Source organism: Neovison vison, chromosome 8 (genome assembly GCF_020171115.1).
Source record: "Neovison vison isolate M4711 chromosome 8, ASM_NN_V1, whole genome shotgun sequence".
NCBI classification, from domain to species: Eukaryota; Metazoa; Chordata; class Mammalia; order Carnivora; family Mustelidae; genus Neogale; species Neogale vison.
Window position 1 is genome coordinate 53,678,984 of NC_058098.1, and position 22,369 is coordinate 53,701,352.

General features: G+C 38.3%; 1 protein-coding gene across 1 annotated transcript in view; it reads right to left on the reverse strand.

Annotated features, from left to right (window-relative positions):
- Positions 1-1,123: 1,123 nt before the first annotated feature.
- LRPPRC (leucine rich pentatricopeptide repeat containing) overlaps positions 1,124-22,369 on the reverse strand; it is a 103,227-nt gene continuing 81,981 nt past the window's right edge. The window contains exons 30-38 of the mRNA XM_044263618.1: positions 21,173-21,299; positions 15,671-15,759; positions 12,031-12,235; positions 10,131-10,270; positions 9,900-10,015; positions 7,355-7,429; positions 6,008-6,092; positions 3,730-3,872; positions 1,124-1,283 (exon numbers count right to left, since the gene is read on the reverse strand). Coding sequence (XP_044119553.1) covers positions 1,227-1,283; positions 3,730-3,872; positions 6,008-6,092; positions 7,355-7,429; positions 9,900-10,015; positions 10,131-10,270; positions 12,031-12,235; positions 15,671-15,759; positions 21,173-21,299 — 1,037 coding nt within the window. The 3' untranslated portion in view covers positions 1,124-1,226. The remainder of the gene's footprint in view (positions 1,284-3,729; positions 3,873-6,007; positions 6,093-7,354; positions 7,430-9,899; positions 10,016-10,130; positions 10,271-12,030; positions 12,236-15,670; positions 15,760-21,172; positions 21,300-22,369) is intronic.

Sequence of the window (22,369 nt, forward strand, 5' to 3'; positions counted from 1 at the left end):
TACTTCTTGGCTTCGCTCCATCAACCCCTCCCTTTCATGCCACCTGCAGGCTCTAGATGAAGGACGGGTGGGTACCCAACTCAGGTCAGCTGCACAACCTGGTCAGTTTACTTCCCACAAGGCAAGGTCTCTCCTCATGGGAATAGCGGGAACCACTGATTTCAAATGGATAAGGAAAACACCAAAATGAGGATAAACCTCAAAACACTTTCAATGTTTTGGATAATTAATTACCTAATCCTCAGCTAGGTCACTGTTACATATTAAGATACTTTTGTAATGGTAAAGTATTTCACAACCTGGCCTGAATTCTTTTATAGTAGCAAGAGATAATATAGATGTTAACAGGCATGAAAGACAATTTGGGGATAGCTTTGATAAAACTGAATACAAACTACAATTTCCTTCATATATAAAATCACACATTCAAGGGATAAGTATGAAGTAACAGGAGCCTGGTGTAGGGGTATACTTGCGCCGACAAACCTGAAACCGAGACAAGAGGAAATGCACTGCTCTCTGCTTCAGGATCAACGTCACAGCTAGGATTCGACTCAGTCCTAGAGATGTCTATGAACAGAGCCTCTCAGAAGCCTCCATGGGAGAAGAGAAAGCATGGTGGGGAGCATCCAGGCGTTGCTAAAGAGCACCCTGACCACGGGCAAGCAACAGTCTCTGAGTTTCTGTTTCTCACCAGAAAATGAGTGCTAGGTGTGACGACTTACAATATGCCTGCCAGTGCCAGCAATTTACAAAACTGGAATATTATGCAGGGTTTCACGCATGAAGAGAATTCTATCATGGAATAGTAAAGCCTTAGAAAGCTCACTGAGAATCATTTTGTCTAGGTCCACAATTTTCAGATAAATAATATTAACAAGAAAGTCTTAAATAAAGGAATAACATTTTTATGAAAATAATGAATAAAACAGAACAGGGGACCTGGAGTCACTGGGAGAAGAACCCTGAAAACTTACAGCTTCAAACATCAGAAGCTGTGAAAAAAATGCTGTAGATTTATGCTGTAGGTGAAACCCCAAAAACTCTAGTGACTAACTGCACACAGCTCTTGTTAATAAAGTGTTGGACATATGCACATTACGAATAAAAAAAATACACAAAGTAACTTTTCATTTATTTATTCTGTCCTCTCAAATGTATTTAAAAAATAGCATTTTAGACACTGAATCACAAATACGCACAAAATAAAGTAGTGCCTGCTTGCTTCACAAAGGGTTTTCCCTTGATTCCTTCAACTGCTTTGCATAAAATTCAAAGCTTTCCTGTTAAGGAGACAAAAAGGGAGGGAAGTTACAGGTACAGTAACCAGCGAGAACTCCTGGGACAAAACTCGAAAGTCATATAAAACAAAACAAAGCCCTCAAATGTTACGAAGTGCTGTAAACTGAGGGCAAAGACCGCCAGGCCCGTGGCAACTGCTCTCCCCTCAAGCCTCAGCACTCCTTCTGTTCATGAATTGTAAGGGCCGGCTTAGCCAGAGCGAGCCATTTTGTGCTAAGTTTATGCAGTAAACTTAGATTGACCCTGTCCCCCTCAGAGGAACTTACTTAGAAACAAGTCGGGGAAACCAGAAAAATATGACTGACCAGCCCCTGAAAATGGAGCCCAGATACAAGGACGTGTCCGGCCAGGTGGAAACGTCCAATCAGTGAAAGCGCACGTATTAGCGCCCTACCCGCCAAGGATGAGCCAAGCCAGGTGGAGACATCCAATCAGGAAAGCACCTCCCTAACCACCCAAGATTGTGGGCCCTGCCTTTTGGGCGCCAATTCTGACCAGAGCGATAGGCTAGTTCAAATTAACTACTATAGGGTGAATTGTAATTCAACTGGCCACCTGTGTGTGGCCAGGCTCAACCACATGGCCTTTACTCTATAAAAGTTAGTCTGTGAGGCTGGGAGGGGTCGCCTCGCTGCAAGAGACGGCCCTGGCCCGTCAGCTTGATTCTCGATGCTTGGCGCGAAATAAAGCCCTGCTTAACTTTCGCTTTGTATCTGTCTCGTCCTTTTGTCCATGGACCCTTTCAAAGTCACTAGTTGAAGGGCCGCAAGTCCAGAGTGAAAACTTTACCAAGAGCCTCTGCTGTGTGTGCGCATGTGCGGGCAGGCCTTTACGCCTGGCTATGGGAGGCTCAAATAAACGTGTACTGACTCGCAGCTTAATGACACAATAAAAACGAATTTTGCATGAATGATTTCTCTTATTAAAATAGAACAGAACAAAACAAAATTTCCTGGGCAACTGATTAAAAATGGGCAGAGGATCTAAAGAGACATTTTTCCCTGGAAGACATCCAGATGGCAAAGAGATACATGAAAAGATGCTCAACACCACTCCTTACCACAGAAATGCAAATTAAAACCACAGCGAGGTAGGTAGCACCTCATACCTATCAGAATGGCTAGGATACAAAAGATAAGAAATAACAAGTGCTGGCAAGGATGTGGAGAAAAGGGAACCCTCCTGCACTGTTGGTGGGAATGTGAAGTGCAGCCACTGTGGAAACAGTATGGAGCTTCCTCAAAAAACTAAAAAATGGAAAGAGCACATGATCCAGCAAGTCCACTAATGGATATCCACCAAAAGAAACCAAAAACACCAAATTGAAATTAAAACACTTATTTAACAACACCCCCCCATGTTTACTGCAGTATTATTTACAGTAGCCAAGACATGGAAACAATTTAAGTGTACATCAATGGATGAATAAAACGTGATATGATATCCACAGAATATTATTCAGCCATAAAAAACCTAAAATCTTGCCACCTGCAACAACATGGATAGTCCTTGAGGACTTTAAGCAAAATGGAATAAATCACACACAAAAAGACAAATATCATATATCTCACTTATGTGGAATCTAAACAAAACAAAAATCAAAAATCAAATAAACAAAAAGCCCCAAGCTCACAGGTGGTAGAGAATAGACTGGGGGTTGCCTCAGGTGGGGGGGCAAAAGGGATGGAGGGAGTCAAGAGGTATAAATTTCCAGTTATAAAATGATTAAGTCATTGGGATGTAATATGCAGCATGATGGCTCTAGTCAGTAACACTGTATTGCATATGGGAAAGTGGCTGGGAGAGTGGATCTTGAATGTTCTCATCACAAGAAAAAAATCCGTAACGTGTGGTGATGGATGTTAACGGATTTACTGTGGTGATCCTTTTGCCATATACACAAATATGGAATCATCACATTGCACACCTGAAACTATTAGAAGGTTATGTCAATTCTACCTCAATTAAAAAAAATAAAACAATCCGGGGCGCCTGGGTGGCTCAGTGGGGGTTAAAAAAATAAAACAATCCTTCCTCGATGAAAAAAACGAACTTGCATAAAATGAACAAGTAGTTCATGGGGAGACAATGAGCTTGGCTATTGAAATACAGGCCATTAAATCCTATTTCAAGTTGAAATGATGAGAGAACTGCCCCAAGGACATTTGATAAATCCATACCTATAGCTGAAGGTCCGAGACTGACCTTGTATTTCAAACCTCAGCCCCACGGGGCTATGTTCTCCCACAGCCAAACCTGCCAGCCAACTGCTCAGTTCCTGAAGCCCTCCTCTGAGGCTTCTTCACAGAGATCTAATCCTTATGTAATTAAGTATTCAACTTTTTTTTTTTTTTAAAACACATTAATAGGAAGCATACATCAATCTGTAGAGTTTTCGACCCCCCCCCTTAATTAAGAAATACTCACAGGGGGTTCGGTAAAGGGGACAGGCTCTCCAGCATTCTTCAGCAAAAATGCGTAACGCTTTAGAAACAGATTGTTCAATTTTACATTCCTTGCCATCAGATGTTCATACAGCGCTTTAGCAGATACAACATCCTTGTCTGAGACTGGGAAAAAGATATTAATCACAGATAAATCACTATAAATACCTTCTTCTTTTCCCAACAACAGTTAGCCATTCAGGGACTCCTGAATCCCTTTATCCCAAGACAAATGAATACTTAACTACTTTCAGCAAAAAGCCACATCCAGAGTCTACCAGCTCCTTCACTCCTCCCCACATCTCTCATTCAGCATTATTCAGGATAAAAGAGAAGGAAGATGACAAATGAGGCTATTAAAAGACCCGTAATAGTTAAAGTGACCACAAACCAAAGTCCTCGATCATAAAGTAAACACACACCATTCAACCCTCTTCTGCTTAAAACCACACTTGAAATCAAGCTGATTCAAGGACTGTTGTGGGGACAGTCTTATAAAATATGTGGAAATCCAGACCTCCATCGAGATACAGATCATCAACTAAACAATACCAAAAAGACTGGCAGTACATTCTACTGTAAAATAAGCAAATATGAGGAATATATTTGGCTACCATAACAAAAAATATTCTAAATACGTTATCTGCATAAGAAAACTATACATATCTACCTAACATTAACAAGTTAAACTAATATTTATTTCACTTCAATGACTGATGAAATAGCCCAGGGGCTAAATTCAGCTGGCTCTCCGGTCGTGGCTGAAATTCGTGGGAATTTCACTTCCAGGTTTACCATTGAGATTACAAGGGCTCTACTAGCAATTACTGCTGGTAGTTCAACTCTTTAATTTCGCATTAAATTGTCAACACCAACAATCCCCTACCCTACAACAGTGCTGCACGACCAATCCCAACTCTAGCAGCGCCAGGGCGAGCCCCCAATATGGATGCAATAGAAGTCAATCCAAGGATCAATCCAACGAGCCAGGATCTCCCAAAAGGAAGCAAGCATGGATGCCTCATCAGTTCTCACTGGACTTCACAGATCTCTGCTGTTTGGGTAAAGTCAATTTCCTGTCTATAGGAAAACTGGTCCCTGTAGGAGCCAAAACCTTTCCTGCACCTTCATGGTCTCCTTGCTCCTCCCCATCCCAATTCCCAAGTGGGATTATACAATTTAGTTAGCAGTTTTATACTGTTTTGACACTATTTTATGGTTATTTACTCATTATTTAACATCTCTCAAACCCCCTAATGGAACTTTGAGAAGTTTTACAATTATTGCCTCTATTTTGAAATGTTATCACTGTCCCCTCGTAAGGGTGGAAAAGGGAGAACCAAGTTACTAATTCCGATTGTAGTTTGCTGTCCTGACAACAATAAAATCAACAAAGCAATACTTTGTTTATCCCTTGCCTCACATGAGTAAATCAGTGAGTGGCAGATGGACAGATGATCATAAGTAGGAAGTGAAATGCTCCCATTTATCTTGATTACTGAGAAAACTTTAGCCTGGCTTCCTTTTATGTGTGATGAGCTGGCAGTCGGTGTACAAACTGCTTAAAGACTGAAATTTCAAGTGTGATTTAAAGTAAAATCTTGGGGCCTGTCTTTTTTTTTTTTTTTTTAAAGATTTTATTTATTTACTTGACAAACAGATCACAAGTAGGCGGAGAGGCAGGCAGAGAGAGGGGAGGGGAAGCAGGCTCCCCACTGAGCACAGAGCCCAATGTAGGACTCCATCCCAGGACCCTGAGATCATGACCTGAGCTGAAAGCAGAGGCTTAACCCACTGAACCACCCAGGCGCCCCTTGGGGCCCACTTTTTAATTAAGGGGTCTGTTATTTCAAAAGTGTAGGCAGGTTGGAAGGGTATTGAAGGAGCAAGAAGGCAAGTCACGTGACAGTCTTAAATATGTACGTATTTCATGTTATGTTTCAGGTGGCCTTGGGGAGTCCGGATTCCTTCCCCAGTATATACACCCAAGGGGACCTCCAAGTCTTTCCAGGAGCCTGGGGTCCTATTCAACATAGCTGGGCCTTGCTGAAGATGCTCATGATACTTCTTTATGTTAAAGTTATATGCATAATTACATATTTTTCTTAAATATAGTTTTAAAACATTTTCTAAAGCTAAATCGATTATTCGTATCATAGTTCTCTGATATTTAGGATTACTGTCTTTGAACGGAAGACTTAGATGACTATACTACAAATATCTAAATCACTTAAATAAAAAAGTCAGATTAAACTTATTACCATAGCTTTTCATGACCGAAGTGTATGCTTCTTCCTTTTCAATTAATTCAGGAATCAATTCCAACAAAGATTTCAGAGTTGATGCCTAGGAAATGAAATATAGGAAATGTTAGCATAACTCGAAAGAAGAATGAAATAAAACACTGATATGTGGATATTATATCAGGAAATCTTCACAACTACAACACAACCATCTACTGAATTTAATAAACTTTTTTTCCTTCTGTATATCTTAATATTTACTATTCATTTAATAATTTACAGCTAAAACAAGCATTTTTCCAAAGTTAATGAAATTCCATTCACACTTCCATAAATATTTTTCCAAAATATTTTTTGTCAATTGGCAACCTTACCAAGGAAGTTACAAGATCCCAAAGAGTAGAAAGATATTATTAACTGTATCTTCAGGTGGCAAGATTTTTAAATAAAATGTGAAGAACTGGTCAAACATTCTGAAGTTTTCCCTGCTTTGTATATACAGAGGATTTCCAGATCTCACTGGAATATTTACTCCATGACTTTCAGAGGTCATCTGGACACAACAATGGGTTTACTTCCAGTAGTGAATACAGACCTGCTATCCTAGTGATAACCAAACACACGATACTGCCAGATAAATCAAGGATGGATTTCATAAACCTTTATGCCATGTTCCCATCTCACGAAAGAAACATCTGGCTTACTTATTCTGTCAAACAGCTAGACACTGTAACTGCAATTTTTAAAAAATTCTAATTCACTTTTTACACATTTATTCAGTCAATCTATGTAAGTGGACCCGCATCTTTCCAGGACTTCCTACAATTCAGTCTCCCGGGAGGAATGTTCTCAGTAGATATATTACTGTACGCTCCCTTTCCATCTCCCGAGCAAGTCAGTAGGCCTATGCCTATATGCAGAGTGACAAGGGCTTTTTAGAATTCTTATATTTTTTTATCCCAAATTTAAAAAAACAGTCTCTTTGAAAAGCTGCTTGCTGTAAATAAATATGAATCAGAGATAAAAAGTTCAATTAGGTAAATAAAACACACACACACAAAACAGTGTGCTAGTGTGGGGGAAATTAAGGAGAACTAGACCTCTCAGACTGGAAACTGAAATGTTTCACATAAAACATTACAACTGGCACTCTGTTTGAAACTTTGTATGCTTCCAAATAAACTAAGAATGGGGTTTGTGGTACTCAACAGGTAAAATCAGATTTACAGAAAACAGAAGCAAAATCTTCAGTCTCTATAGTGCTTTTAGGTACGGCACTGAACCAAAGCTCTTAGGTAAAACTCAGTACACTGAACAAGACCGGCTTCTAGCATCCCTGATCTGCCAGTAAGTCAAGCACAGTACCTTTCCTGGTCTCTGAGAGCTCCTCACACAGAACACCAAGAAGATTGAAGTTTGTTCAGCAATTGCACCACATCTCTAAAAATTGAAACATCATTCAGTCAATGAACGTTTTTGATAAACAAGTAGACCAAGGTGAATATTTCCAGTTAACAAAGTTCACAATAATACAGTAATATATCATGACCAATGGGAAGGACTAATCGTCAACCGGTTTTTGTATGGTAAGAAAACAGAAAACAAACGTGAGCTACTCTGAGCTTTTGTGAATTATGTCGCCCTTGGCGCTGCGAGTATAAAGTTTGTTTAAAAAGAAAAGGGAAAAATTAAACTAATGCTTCAACAACCACAGAATAAGGTTTAGGACTGCAAAGAAAGAGGAAAAAAAGAAGCACTATTCCTCTCCAATTATTCTGCCAAGCATTCACAAGTGAGCTAGGGATCATAAGGTTAATTATACATTTAATAAGGTGTCAGGGAGATAACTGCTCGTTTCTTTATAAAAATTAAAATGTACAAAGCAAGTTCTCTTTAAAGTATAATTACCTACACTTATGCATACAAAAGGACTGATTTCAATCTCTCTATTTTATAAAAGGCTTTCATTGCAACAGACAGCCAGCGCTTGAGAAAGAGACAAAAGTTAAACTAAAAAAAAAAAAAAGTTTATATGACAGACCAGATAAATCAAGTGTCTATCCAATCTTAGATGCTATAGTGAAATCAAATATGGCAAGACAATATTTTAGTTTACACTCATCATAGATGTCATTCTTTTAAGTTTCTCAAAGCACATAGTGCTTTCAAAGCTTTAAAACATTGTCAATACTAAAACGAATAGTATAAAAAGAACTTTTGGGGACACACAGAACATTTACATTATAAACTGATGTTTTCGACATCTTTGAATAAAGTATTCTTTGCTACAGCAAGAATAATCTTTTACTGTTTGACAAGCAGGTAAAGGATGGGTAAAGGGTTTATCAGCAGAAGCCTCCATCTACTGAAGGGATGACAACGAAAAGACCGCGGCTGCCGCATCAGCACACAGCTGTCACTGGGAGCCCCTGACAGGCCACTGTGCGAGTGTGGCTCCGAGGGCCCAGGCAGAAGCCCCACCGCCTCCCGGCCGAGGCTGCTGTCAGCCTGCACTCTAGCCAGTGCCCCCGACGATGATGGCTCAGGACAAGCTGGCAGATGAACTGTCAAGAGCTGCTTTCTAAAGAACCATGAAAATAGTGTGTTAAAATGGAATGAGGACAATCACGTGTATAATGAGAGATGCACAGCCCCTAGTAGGCATGCTTCGAAATGTACACATCAAGATAAGGCCTCAGAGTTTATTTCTTTCAGACGCAACCTCTAACATTAAAGGCAACAAGGTAAGACAGTGGAAAAGATTCCTAGAATCCCTCTATAACATAAACTGCCTTTTCCGTTAAAAAAAAAGGGGGGTGGTGGTGGTGAAGGAAGATGAGGGAAGAAAAAAAAAGGGAATCAAATCAAACCAGACAAGAACATTCCCAATTAGCTGGAGTTTCTCTCTGTCCAGGAACAAAAAGTGAAAAAGCCTTAGACACAAGCGCCGATTTCCACCTTTTACAAAACTATTCACATAGAGAAACTTCTCAAGAACTCCTTTTAAAAATGGTTTGGTTCTGTCCAACTAGATGGACTTTAAGGATCGAAACCAGAGCTCCAGCACAGGGGTGCAGTTTCACCCCCCTTACCTACCACTGAATGTGCTTTGCAGCTCATAAAAATGGAACTGAATCTAATACTATTTACTATCAGAAATTGGTCCCAGGCCTCATTCTGACACAGGGAGTCTACACAAACACAGCCGTTGGCGGGATCACGGTGACTGTTTGACTGCCACCTGCTGGGAAGGGCTCCCCAGCGGTGCCTGTTTGTGTACACTGCCAGTGGCAGCTCCGATCACCCACCGTTCTGTCGGCACTTGGCACAGCTTTATATTTAGTGCTGTTAAAATGGCATGAATGCAGTTGTCTCCTTCCCTGAAGATTGCTAATTTAACTGAGAGTGCGGGCCACAGAGACCTGCATTTGTCATTTAATGTGTCTGTGACACACAAGTGAATAGAAAGCAAATTCAACTCTTAATAAACCTTGAATAAGGCACTGAGAATGTTTGAGTATTCAAGTGAGAAGCTGTACTTGAAAAGCAAACATTTCCTACTTTTTGTTTGCAAACTGTGTTGCCATGGTGATGCTCAGTCTTTAGAGCATTAGAGAAATTAAAGTAGGAAACCAAAGGAATGGTTTTCGTTACCTATCTGCACAGAAACATTTGTCTTTACATCTGCCAGCAAAACACATCTTCCCCAACTCCCCTTTAAACCTCAGGGCGTTTCTAGCCTGGACTGGCATCTTTACTTATAATCCAGTCCTTGTCACGAGGCTGTGATCCACACTGCACATAAATGTACTGGAAGCACCATGCATTCTACCCCACAACTAGGTCTAGTGATTTCTCAATTTACTTCTCACAAGCCCCAAGCCCCACTCCAGGTGTGGTGAGTCATTACCTGTAGGAGAGCTCTGGCATCATCCACTTTGCCTGATTCCAGAAGCTGAAGGAAAAGATCAGTGACGGGTTTGTAAACTGCAAACTGATTGGCCAGTCTCTCTGCCATGATGCTTACTGAAAAAGTAACAGGTAAGAGAATGCTTTTAATTCATCCACAAAAGACATCAGGTCCAGCCTCACCAGAGAGAAAATGTGCTTCTGTGTTCTTTAGCAAGAACAGCTCACTTACTCTTTTCAACTGCTGGTTCCAACTGCTCCTCTATTACTTTTCTGAATAAGTATGCCAAGCCAAAGTACTGGGGTTCCACAGTTTGATTCTCTGAAGTAAGCATATTCTCAATGTTTTCTATGGCAACATCTATGTTATTGCTGCAAGAGAGAGTAACATATATTGTGTAAAAAAAAAAAAAAAAAGTCTCTGCTTCTGTATTAATATTACAGGCAGTTTTAGTATGAGAACTTATTTTGAGATTCACATATACAAATACTTTAGGATGAAATGGAAATATAAAAAACAATAACCAGATAAAAACCACTATGAAATTGGAATCAATCACATGGAGGTGGCAAAGACAATCACTAGACAGTTCATGCTACAATAATTGAAATAGTTACTTTTGGTAAAACACTGCTCTGAAGACAAGAATAAACACTTAACATATAGAAGAATCAATGACAATAACTTTAGAAAACAGTTTATCTAATTTGATTTTGCAGCTCTCTGGGTATAAAATGAAAACTTATTTAAGTGCTGTAACTTTGGCTTTATGACCTACAACTGCTCCCTACTACATGAGGTGAAGATCACGTGTAACTCCTCAGGATTCCTAAAGATGCTAATGATGTCTTTCTTCAAAGGTCTACTTGCATGTCTTTCAAACACAGTCACATGAATTTGTTTTTGTTGGTTATCACACAACATTTGAAAAATAATCCATTTACACTAAAATTCTCAGAAAAAAGTATCTTTACAATTTACATTAAAAAAATCAATGACATAGCCTTACACAACAAGTTATGATAAAAATGATATGCATGATTAGTTAGGTTTCTGGTTAAGGTACTCCTTGATTCATACTTTACAGTTATGATATGCCACTCCGAAGCCAAATAATCAATTTTGTTGGAATTCTTACCTAACACATAAGAATTCTCTAATAAAAAATGAATACCCTGTTATAATACATTTTTCTTATGGGTTTTAGTGAGATAATTATTTAATAGTGAATAAAATCACATTCTCCATATCATATAAAACTGCTTAATATGGTAACATTCTAAAATTCATCCAGCTCTTACTCGGATAACTTCCTTGATCTTCTGGCGTAACAGATCTACATTTTCTTATTAAGGGAAAAATTTAAAGTTCTATCTGGAGGGAAACAGTTTTAAAAGGGAAAAAAACAAAACTTCTCAGCCCAGAGAAATGGGAACAAACAAAACCCCCTGCAAAAACAAACAGTAATAAATTTTAATGATCAAACCCATTAGCTGCATGTGAGGTTAACTACTAAAGAACTACCTAAAAGCATGAAGAGTGTCAATTTCATAATCATCCCATGAATCTTTAACTTGGGCAATGTACTCTACTAGCCAGGCTAATAAAAATCAAGTATTTATTTATTTCTATACAGTGGAAAGTCTATGCAAGGAATCTACAGATGGTGGTAAGAGAATCACCTCTAAACACCTTTTTATGGATATGTGTTGACAGGAGAGGAAGGGTAGGACAGTGGGGAAAACAGACATGCACATTTTTAACAAGCTTGTGTGTCCCTCTGCTTCCACAATGTTCTGGTATAGCGTCACCCTCAAGTGTTGCGGTCAATTTGTGTCAATATTCAACAACAGGGGCCTGACACATATGAGTGAGAAAAGTTATCAACCATGGAAAAAGTTTCATGGATTTAAAATTTTGATAAATGCCATTCGAAGGTCTAATTTAAAGCTAAAACACATTTCGCAACATATAATTATTCCCTAATAGTTAGAGAACAACCAGCAACTGGCATCAATTATTTCCTCTGCAATTGATATCGTTTCTAACAGCCTAAGAAAGGTTTTAAAAGGTGGTATTTGAGATAATGCTCCTTCCCGTATCCGACAAAGGAAAAGTTGAAAATACTCACTTCTTTATTTGTGCCAAAGCAATATTATTGATGAAAACCATATTTGAAAGTCCAATTGAATGTTCGAGTCCATCTACCATCTTCTGAATCGCCAGAATGCTTTCTACATCACCCTTCAAGGCACATGCCTGAATAAGGCGGGTCACTGCCAGCCTAGAAGGTATCTGCTCCAGATCCAAGGCTGCTTTTAGTGTTGTTAGAGCCTCTACAATGAAGAGCAGGCGACAGAGTTTTTCTTTTATGAACTATACTGCCAAATGCATTTTGAAAACTAGCTCTTAAATATGAACACCAAATGGCTACACACAAAAAGCTATGAATAATTTATTCTAGATTACAGAAAATATTAATACTTTATGAAAAAACTAAAAAAAATAATGATTTATTTGACTATAAAATATCAGAGACCAGAGAATTTCTTCTTTAAATAAATCAGAGAGAAAATAAAATGCTACTGACAAAATGTGGGTTCCCTTCAGGGATAACATTCAGTGTTATTCAGTGATTTCAAGGAAACTGGCAAATTCAGAAAAATATAAACCAGAATCTTAAAAATCTCAAAATATTGTAACTTCTACCACATTCATACTTTCCCAGGTTTTATAACATTCAAAAATTACGTGATTATCAAAATCTTCTAATATCCCAGAGATTCTTCCTTGAAAACAATGTCTCTTTCTAGTCTAAACAGGATGGATTAGGCGGCAGCAGCCACATGGGGCCATTCAACTACCACACTATCAAAATCATTTTACATGACTGAACACTTAGTAGGTATTTGTGTGCACTTTTTTCAAAGAAAACAATGATCATCAGATTCCCATGGGTACAGCCACAGGTTTTTTTTTTAAATAAGTACCTGATTATGGATAAATATGGAATATCCTTTCACTATAGAGACTCATGTGCCAGTATAACGAAATCATTAAAGATAAAGTGGCAGACTGGAGGGAAAATTTAATACTCAGAATAACAATCACCACTACCGCTACCAAAAAAAACTTCATGGCTTTTTCAAAATTAAAGCAATGTAACCCAGAAAACATTAAGACTCTGAAGGCAGCTCCCAAATGAGAACGACCTACCTTCTACACAAGAAATGGGGAAAGGGTAATAATTAAGCAGTCTATTAAAAGTGCTACAGTAAAAAACAATGCGTTCAGTGTTTATTACTGAGTCAACAATTTTTAAATGCTCCATATCTACCATTTAAATCAGTGATTCTCAAATGGGAAAAGAGAAAAAAGAGGTAGTTTAAGAGGTACATTCACCAAAATTTTATAAATACACGTGTATCTAAGAAACAAAAATGTTACTTATATTATTTTAGTAATATCATCTATTTTTTAAAAACCTTGATGAAATCTTAACTGGTAGTCATAACCAAATAATCAACTTAAAAACATTCCTTTAGCCAAGAGTACTACCCAAAGGATGTTCTCACCACCAGAATTAAAAGAGTAACAAAAATAAGATAATGACAGTGATGATAGTAACCAGCATCCACTGGACCTCTTCTACCTTTGCTGAACATCTACTACCGGCAGACACAGTAGTAGTTGCAGCTACGCTCACAAGTACCCCTCTGAGGTAAGTACCGATTTTGTAGGTAAGAAACAGAGCGTTTCAATAATTTGCCCAAGGTCATACTGCTAGACACGAATCCAAGAATCCAACACCCTAGAGCCTGCATCTACAGGCATATATGTAAGTGAGAGAGAAAGAAAGACTGAGACAGTTGATCATTTTACATCTACCTGAAAGGGAACATGGGACCTTAGAACCTAAATCTAATTCCTGTAACAGGACTCGCCTTCTGAAGTTTAGGACCTAAGGTACACCCTGAGTCTTTTTCACAGTCACCTTAATTTCCTAGTAATACTGATTATGTTGCAAAGGTGCCACAAATCAGCTATTCTCATTCTAGAACGGGATTTGCTTATAAAATCATGTTCAGATTGAACTGGCTTTATTTTCATTTTAGATGGGACGGTGAAAAAGAAACCTGAAAAGGAGAAGAGGATTTCACAAACTGGGAACTCTAGTCAGCCATGGAGCAAGAGAAGGAGCCAGAGACTGTGCCGACACCATTTCCATCCTTGCCGACGGTCACTACATTAACGATCGGTTAGGTGGCAGTGTCACGGCTCCTGCTCCTGCTCTCAGCCAACCTCTGGCTGAACTCAACAGCTGAGAAGAATAGACGTGAAATCAATCACATCATAAAGTTTCTAGTAGTTTCCAAAGGGCACCTTCTTCTACAAGTGAAGGACAGTAGTCAAGTTAAACAAATTCAGTTCAGATTCAGCTCAAAAATTAATCCCTTGAAATGAAAAAAAGTGGATCTTTATTTCCATGTCTATAGAAATACAAGCTTCTTTATATGGGGAACAGCTTTAACTTTTCATGTCTTAAAATTGTTTATCATTTCTACATAAAGTATTAACTTGACAAAAAGGCTTTTTTTTAAAAAATAAAAAATAAGATGAAAGCTTTTAAAGTTTTAGTAACAAGCTCTGCCCAAAAGGCTGTCTGGATGGACTGGCCCTGCCTGGGGAGTGCTGAAGTAGAAATACTGCAAAAAGAGAAACCACCACTTACATATTCAGTCCTAATCAATTAGGAGGACCTCTAAAGACCAGCAAATTTAGGTATTATAGGTAATAGTAAAGGTGCACAATTAGCAACTTCTTCTCAGGGATGTGAAATTATTTTATAAACACGCCAAGTGAGGAATAACATTATTATTAAAGTCCAAGGAAGAAAAGAGATAGTTAGTTAGCTTTTCCCTTCAAGATTTTCTGCGTGGGTTTTGTTGTATTGGCAACACTGTGGTTTTAACAGTTTTACTGTATTGATTAAAATTCAAATGTAAAGCCCAAGGAGAAACGATGCTTACCTAAATTTAAGAGAGTCATCATCTTTCCCCTTGGGAGCTCACTCCTAAGACCTCGGATCCACAAAAACCCTCCAATGAACAAATGGCCCCCTTCCCAGTCCTCCCTGAAGTCATCTCTGCAGCTTTCTCGGGTTATCTTCTTAACATTAACTGAAAAACGCTAAATTCCAAACTCCAAACAAACACTGTATTTTATTGCTGTTGGTATTATGAACTATTGAAAAAGTATTAGATTAAGTTTTAAAAATCAATATTATAATCATTTGGCGCACAATCCCACACATTTAACACTCAATTTAACTCATTTGCTATCTCACACACAACCAACACAATATGCAAGAAACAACTGCTGGGAATTGTTTCAGATGCTCTCTAAAGTATGTTAATTTCCAAAGCAAAATGACTTGTGCTGTGAATTTTAACGCACTTGAAAGCCTGTACTTTCTCTCGTTCTGGAACACAAATTTTGCATGTCTGAAGAGCTGTGATTCATCTTAAGAAAACCCATCTTGTGTTAAATGGAATGGAAACTGGACTAAGTGGTCAAATGACAAGTACATTCATATTCAAGCTGTATTATAAATGCATGTACAGTAATTTACGTCTCTCAGCTACCACAAAAGGCTCTTGATAAGCAGGTAATTTGCTAAATGGACTCCTTTATCCAAGTATTCGAAGGGCGTTACAAGAAAAATCTGCAGAGGCATTAATGTGACGTAAAGGTCAAGCATTGTGACATACCTTTCAAATAATCCCGCCTAACTTGCGTTATGATGAGGAGGCTGTTGGCAGCATCGTTCAGTGTGAAGCCCTTGATGTGGGTCTCAGCGCTAAAAGAAGCAGACATTTAGAAAGGAATTACTGACATGCTTCTGATACGATAATAAATGGTTGAGCACCAAGGTGAAATTATAAAAACTACTGTTCGTATGTTAAAAATATTGCTGCAAAATATCGACCTGGAGACAGCTTTTGTGTTATCCTGTCAATGGTTATAGAAGGATAATTTTTTTTTGCATTCTGACAGATGACAAAGTTGGAAATGAGCAACAAAAGAAACAAAGTACAAGATTTTTTTTAAACAATCGGTTCAGATTCTTGAATGCTGACATATTAGATGATAAAATAACTGCGTGCCCTGCATTGTTCTGCTGTATCCTAAACTGGATACTTTTTCCTCTTTTCTCTACATTCACCATAATTATAAAATGTAAAACTATTCTTTCGGCAACAAAAATGAACATTTATTTTCAGCACGGTATATTTTAAATATAAACGAAAGCATATTACTAACTAACACCGTATCATTTGGTTGATTAATTTTCAAATTTCTGTCATCTAGCTACATACAGTTTTTAAAGGTGAGCAAGTGTACTGCTGAACTAAAACCATTGTTACCTTAAAATTAAAAATCTCATACAACAATCTTGTCCCAGCCATTTCATTTGAAACAAAACCCCCCAACTCCTTAAAACTCAAGAGCAAAATTCGGTTTATGGCTAAAACCTACATGATTAAAAAATAACCCTAGCCTGAGATGACTTCTGTTCGCTACACTGTTTGCACATGTCCTGTGATGAAATTTCGGCCTCCTTAATGCCCCTAGGGTTCATCTCCCTATTAGGAAATCTCCAACAGGTCACAAGGAGCAAAAGCAATTGCCGCCATTTGCCTTATCAAGCTCAGTGATGATCCTGCTGCCAACAACCTCGGCCTGCCGACATGAACATCTAAGCCGAGGAGATTGTGAGAAAAGCAGGGTCACTGCTAAATTATTCTCGTCAATCCCAAGAAAATCCTCCAAAGACACTGTGACGTGCCCATCCTCTCAGCCACTTCCAGCCTCAGAAATTCACCCCTGCAGTCCCCGGGCACAGGATTTTCTTACCCCACCCCCTCCACCCAATCCTCTTAATCCCACCAAAGCACCCATTGCTCAGTTTGACTTTTTTTCCTTTGTCCCATCTGTCAAAGCTCTTAAATCAACAACCCGTGCATGAGACCATAAACTGCATAAAATAAAGGATTTACTTTCTCAATCTTAAGCATGATTAAGTAAACAGAAAACACTATTAAAATTAAACTCACTTAAGTCATCATTACATATATTATACCATATTTACATGTAAGTATTACCTAAAATTCATTGAATCCATGCAGTAACAAAACCTCCCTTTTGACTGACACCGAGTGTGAACCATTCACCTTTTAAAAACCTCAAACACGGAACATTTTCTTTCCATGATCTAAGCTGCCCATTCAATACAAATACAAAAGCAGGAATTAACAGGAGACAGAAACTCTCCCCAGTATTCAGTATTATATACTGAACACTATATCTTATATATGCACAAACTGACCCATCAAAACCAAAATATATTCCAAACTGAAAAAGGAGAAAAACTACAAAAAGTTACTGGCAGAGATCTCCGTGTTCAACAATAAAAGAAGTTTCTGCTTCTGACCCATACTATGGATGTGACCTATTATAAGGAAAAAAAATATCTAGTCCAGAGCTGTCAAATTAAACTTCCTGTGGCGATAGGAATATTCATTATCCATGTTGTCCAACACGGTAGTTGCTGGCCACATGTAGTGACTGTAATGGAGGAATAGAAATCGCAATTTCCTAAAAATACAGTTTAGTGTTATCAGAGATCTAAAATAATAATCTCCTTTACTGCTCTTCTTCGAATAAGCAGTTCCTCTCCCTCAAAAGAGTTTACTACATCTAAATTTTGATTTTGAAACATGATGAAATGTAACTAACTCTAAAAATGAAAGAGAGTTGGCTAATCTTTTAAAGGCTGCAGTTACTGTTACTTTTGAGGTTCCATAACTTGTGAGAAAAGTTTAAATATTCTTGTTGATACTCTCCTAAGTAAGGGTGCTTCATTTTAACCAACAAATCAGAGACAGTGAAGGTAGAACAAAAACAAAGACTGCATTCTTTAGTTTGCAGAGAAAACTATTGCTCTTGAGACTTAGCATCATGCAGGTAAAAACATGGACTGAAACAACAAACAGACTGCTCTCTGTGGACTCACAGCAGAGGGCCGAAATTTGAGTGGGGTACTGCTACTTGCTATAGTGACTCATGTGGTCACACCATATTACAATAAACGTGGCCACTAAAAAAAGCAAAATTCTCTTTTACTCAGAGCACAGATATACAACTGAAGAAGAGATGACCCTGTTAATTAGAAATGTGAACTTCAACTACCACTTCAGAATTTCTAGCCAAGAGTTACTTTCAAAATAACCCAGTGTAGATCTAACCCAAGATACATTTTTTTAGATTTATTTCTTTGACGGAGAGGAGAGAGAGAGAGCGCGCGCAGGTGCAACACCTCAAGCAGCCCCATGCTGAGTGCAGGGCCCGAACGGGGCTTGATCTCAAGACCCTGAGATCATGACCTGGGCTGAAATCGCAAGTCAGATGATCAACCCACCGAGCCACCCAGGCACTTTACCAAGATACAATTTTTTGTTGTTAGATGTAACATTTTTCTGGTTCAAAGGAAAGCATGTGCATCTAATCCCCAGTGAGGTGCCTACAGGCATGGTAAGGCTTTGCATCCAGGATTCTCTTAGGCCCACCCAGCTACAAGTGAAAGGCAGCCACAAAATACTCCTGGAAGAGTAACATAATTAAGATAGAAGTGCCCTCAAGAGTACAGAAAGACTTTATGAAGATCTAGAGAAGGAGGGAAAGAAAAATCAAGCTACATTTTACACATCGCAGACAGAAGGGGAAATGGAAGGGCTGCGCTTGCAAACATCCAGATCAGTAGCTTTCCCACTTGTGTGAGCAAGATCCACAGTCACACACAGAAGAAACATTTCATACTACCTATCAGTGCAAATACCAATACAACTCACAAAACAATCTTTACCATACGAAGTGCTTTGATATTTTCTATTCTATTTAAAAAAATGCTGGTTCTGATCCACTAAAGAGATTCCATGACCCACGTGCTGGCTGCAACTGTAGTTTGAAAAACCACCTGTCAGTGAGCCGTCCTCAGTGAAAGGTATGCACAATGCAAGAACACTCTAGGGTAAGGCAAGAAAATGTTGAAGCCTGTTTTTACATCTTATTATCCTCTGAAAAATTTCTATTTTATGAGTATGTTTTAAAATATACTTAACATATGCTACTTTGGTACAATTCACTATTAATGGTATTGATCAAAATGTTTACAACATACAATTATTGAATCACTTGGGTATTAAATGCAAATCCCTGGGCCCCATACCAGATCAAATGAATCAAAACCTTTGGGGTGGGCTGTGAGGAATCTTCTCAAGCTACAAGAGTATGAGGCTCCGGGGGGCGGGGGGAGAAGGAAAGGAAATAAAAGAATGTGTGGCTCGGCATTCTAGGACAAGCCCATTTAAAATGGGGGGAAAAAAAGGTAATCTATATTTTGGGGAAGTATTTCAGGATCAACCTCAGGATTAAGAATTTTAAAGAAAACTTCCTTCTCTGCTTCTATCCCCTCACTTAATTACACCCAGTTTTCAACACAAGAGGCTCCTCTTTTCTCTGTCCCTGCTCTTCCCAAATCACTGTTGCTTTAGAATGCCTTTAATTACAACAAGTAGTGTTAGGAGAAGGGTTTAGGTAATAATTTCCTGAGAAAAGTAATTTTAGGAAAAACTCCCACCCCCTTGATGACTCCAATGATTACAGATGACGGAACGCTGTTCAATGTCAAATTTTCCAAGTCACTAATTTAGCATCTCTTGGGTATTTTAGAGATATGTAATTTAATTAGCAACTGAGCAAACACACAAATGAGATACAGAATACATGAAAGACTTATGTTTGAAAAGCTTTAGTGCGACTGTTCTTGCTATAGGACATACAAGATGATTCAAGACCATAGGTATACAGACGATGTGCATATGTGTATACATACATGTTGTACTTGTATACAGATGGATCTATACACTCACTGTACATACATATACACTGTCCATGTGTTTATATGTCTTTCCACAGACAAGTACAGTCATACACTTTTTCCAAAATATAATGAAACACAAGCAGTAAATATGGCCCAATGGTGCATAACTTTAACATAACACTGGTATTAAGAGCAGATCTTCCAGCAAACTGCAAGAATGGCACTTTCTAGTCAGGATTCTAATATTCCAAAAGCACTGTGACTTAAAAGCTCTGAAGGTCAAAGTTGAGCCAAGAGAGATCATTTCAGGACTTGTAATACATTAGGAAAAGGCTGACCTTTGCCATTGAAAATAAGGCTACTAACACATCACCAGGACAGGTCTACATCACAGAGCAGGTCACTGTGCTCTACTCCATTCTAAGCCTCCTCTGGTATCTCCTTTGGGATAAGACAACAGAATCTATTAACTGACACACCAGGTAGGAAAACTTTTTTGTTCTGATTAATTTTACTCTCAGGAACTAGCCAGAGGAACAAAACCCCTACCACAACCACCCAACAGATTTTTTTTTTTAATTCAAAATCAAATTAAAAAAAACAGAAAGTTAAAAAGAAAAGGCATTTAAAATGTATTGAGCACCTATACTTTCTCTACTTCACTCTATGTTCTTCAACACCTAAAAGGGATCTTTCATGTAAGTCTTATCATCTTATCATCATAAGAAGAAATGAGGTTCACAGAGGGGATAATTTCTCCAATAGAAACTCAAGTAAGATTCGAATCCCTGCCTAAGTTCAAAGCCCTTGGGCTATTTTCACTTTATCAGGCTCCTTCTACCACAAAAGGCTCAGAGAGCTAGACACTAAGTAAGAAGAGTATGATAAAGGGAAAAATATTATTTTTCAGTCTATGGACTTCTTCAATGAGTGGAAGCTTTATTAGGGGAAGAAAATGTACTGCATTATGGAAGGCCAGTAAAACTTATTTTTTTATAGATTAAAAAAAGCCCATAAAATTAGAAAACCAGGGGTGCCTAAGTGGCTCAGATGGTTGAGCATCTGCCTTCGGCTCAGGTCATGATCTCAAGGTTCTGGGATCAAGCCGTATGTCAGGTTCCCTGCTCAGCGAAGAGTCTGCTTCTCCCTCCTCCTCTGCCTCTCCCCCTGCTCATGCTCTAAAAAAAAAATTAGAAAACCATTTCATAGGATTTTTGTGTGTAGTTGAGGATAATTAAGCAGCTGCTACTACAACAAATCATTAGGAAAATCCTAATGATAGGTGATACTTTTTTTAAATGACAGGTTTAATAAATGGACTAATACTTACAATTCTTTTACTTGCACTGCTTCTATGAAACTATCCTTCTCCAACAATAATTTTATAAGATTGCTGTAAGTCTCACTGTTGAAAATAATGCTTTGCTTTTGTGCCTTCAGGAAAATAGTATATGCATCTACGAAGGAAAAAAAGCAAAAAATGAGATGATGTTATTCTGAAATGTCAAAAAGGAAGAAAACCCCCTAGAGCAAAGCCTCAAAGCCATACACGTGTTTGTTTTCATGTTCACCCACCACAGCACTCTCCAGAGACACACACACACTGACCAAAACAACAGATACAGTCACACTCCTCATCTTGATAAAAACAAACAAAGTCACAGTTTTGAACAATCTACTTAAGCCACGTGGCTGGTACCTGAAAGGACTTCCTTATAAAATTACTTTTCTTTTCTTTCTTTTTTAAGATTTTATTTATTTATTTAACAGAGAGAGAGAGAGAGAGAGAGAGAGAGAGAGGGCGCACAAGCAGGGACAGACACACAAGGAGAGGGAGAAGCAGGCTCCCTGGAGAGCAGGGATGTGGGACTTGATGTAGGTCTCGAGCCCAGGGCTCTAGGATCATGACCTAAGCTGAAGGCAGTGGCTTAACCAACTGAGCCACCCAGGTGCCCCTAAAATTACTTTTCATACTAGCTCTCTAAAGTCAATAAATTATTTCATGCCAATAAAAATGAGAAGTAGCTCTTCTGAATTTGTCAAAAGATGATACCATTTTCAAAATCAATTGCAAAATGTGTGGTAAAGTCCAAATAAACCACAGGTATAATTTAAATTGAGGGGAGCAAAAGATGCATTTTAAAGCAATCTTTAATCTATAAGTGGGTGGTTACAATGGTTAACATTTCAACACAATAGCATTAAAGTGAATATAGCCTATAATTCTAAAATTAGGAGATCAAATTATTTGGCTACGACAGGACTTATACAAAAACATACAATTTTCAAATATACAGGTATCTAACAAGTAAACTAAGCAACATTTGTTTGACTGATTAACAGTTTTATTTCACTTGTTCACAATAACTGTCAGTGAATGAAAAGATGTTACCAAAAGAGAAGTATCTACACTTTTCAGTCACTTACTTTTCTGAAATAAAATTGCCTGGCTATAAACATCCAACTGAAACTATAATCCACTCTCTGGTGTGTATAAACAAATCACAATAGACATGGGGCACCGTGA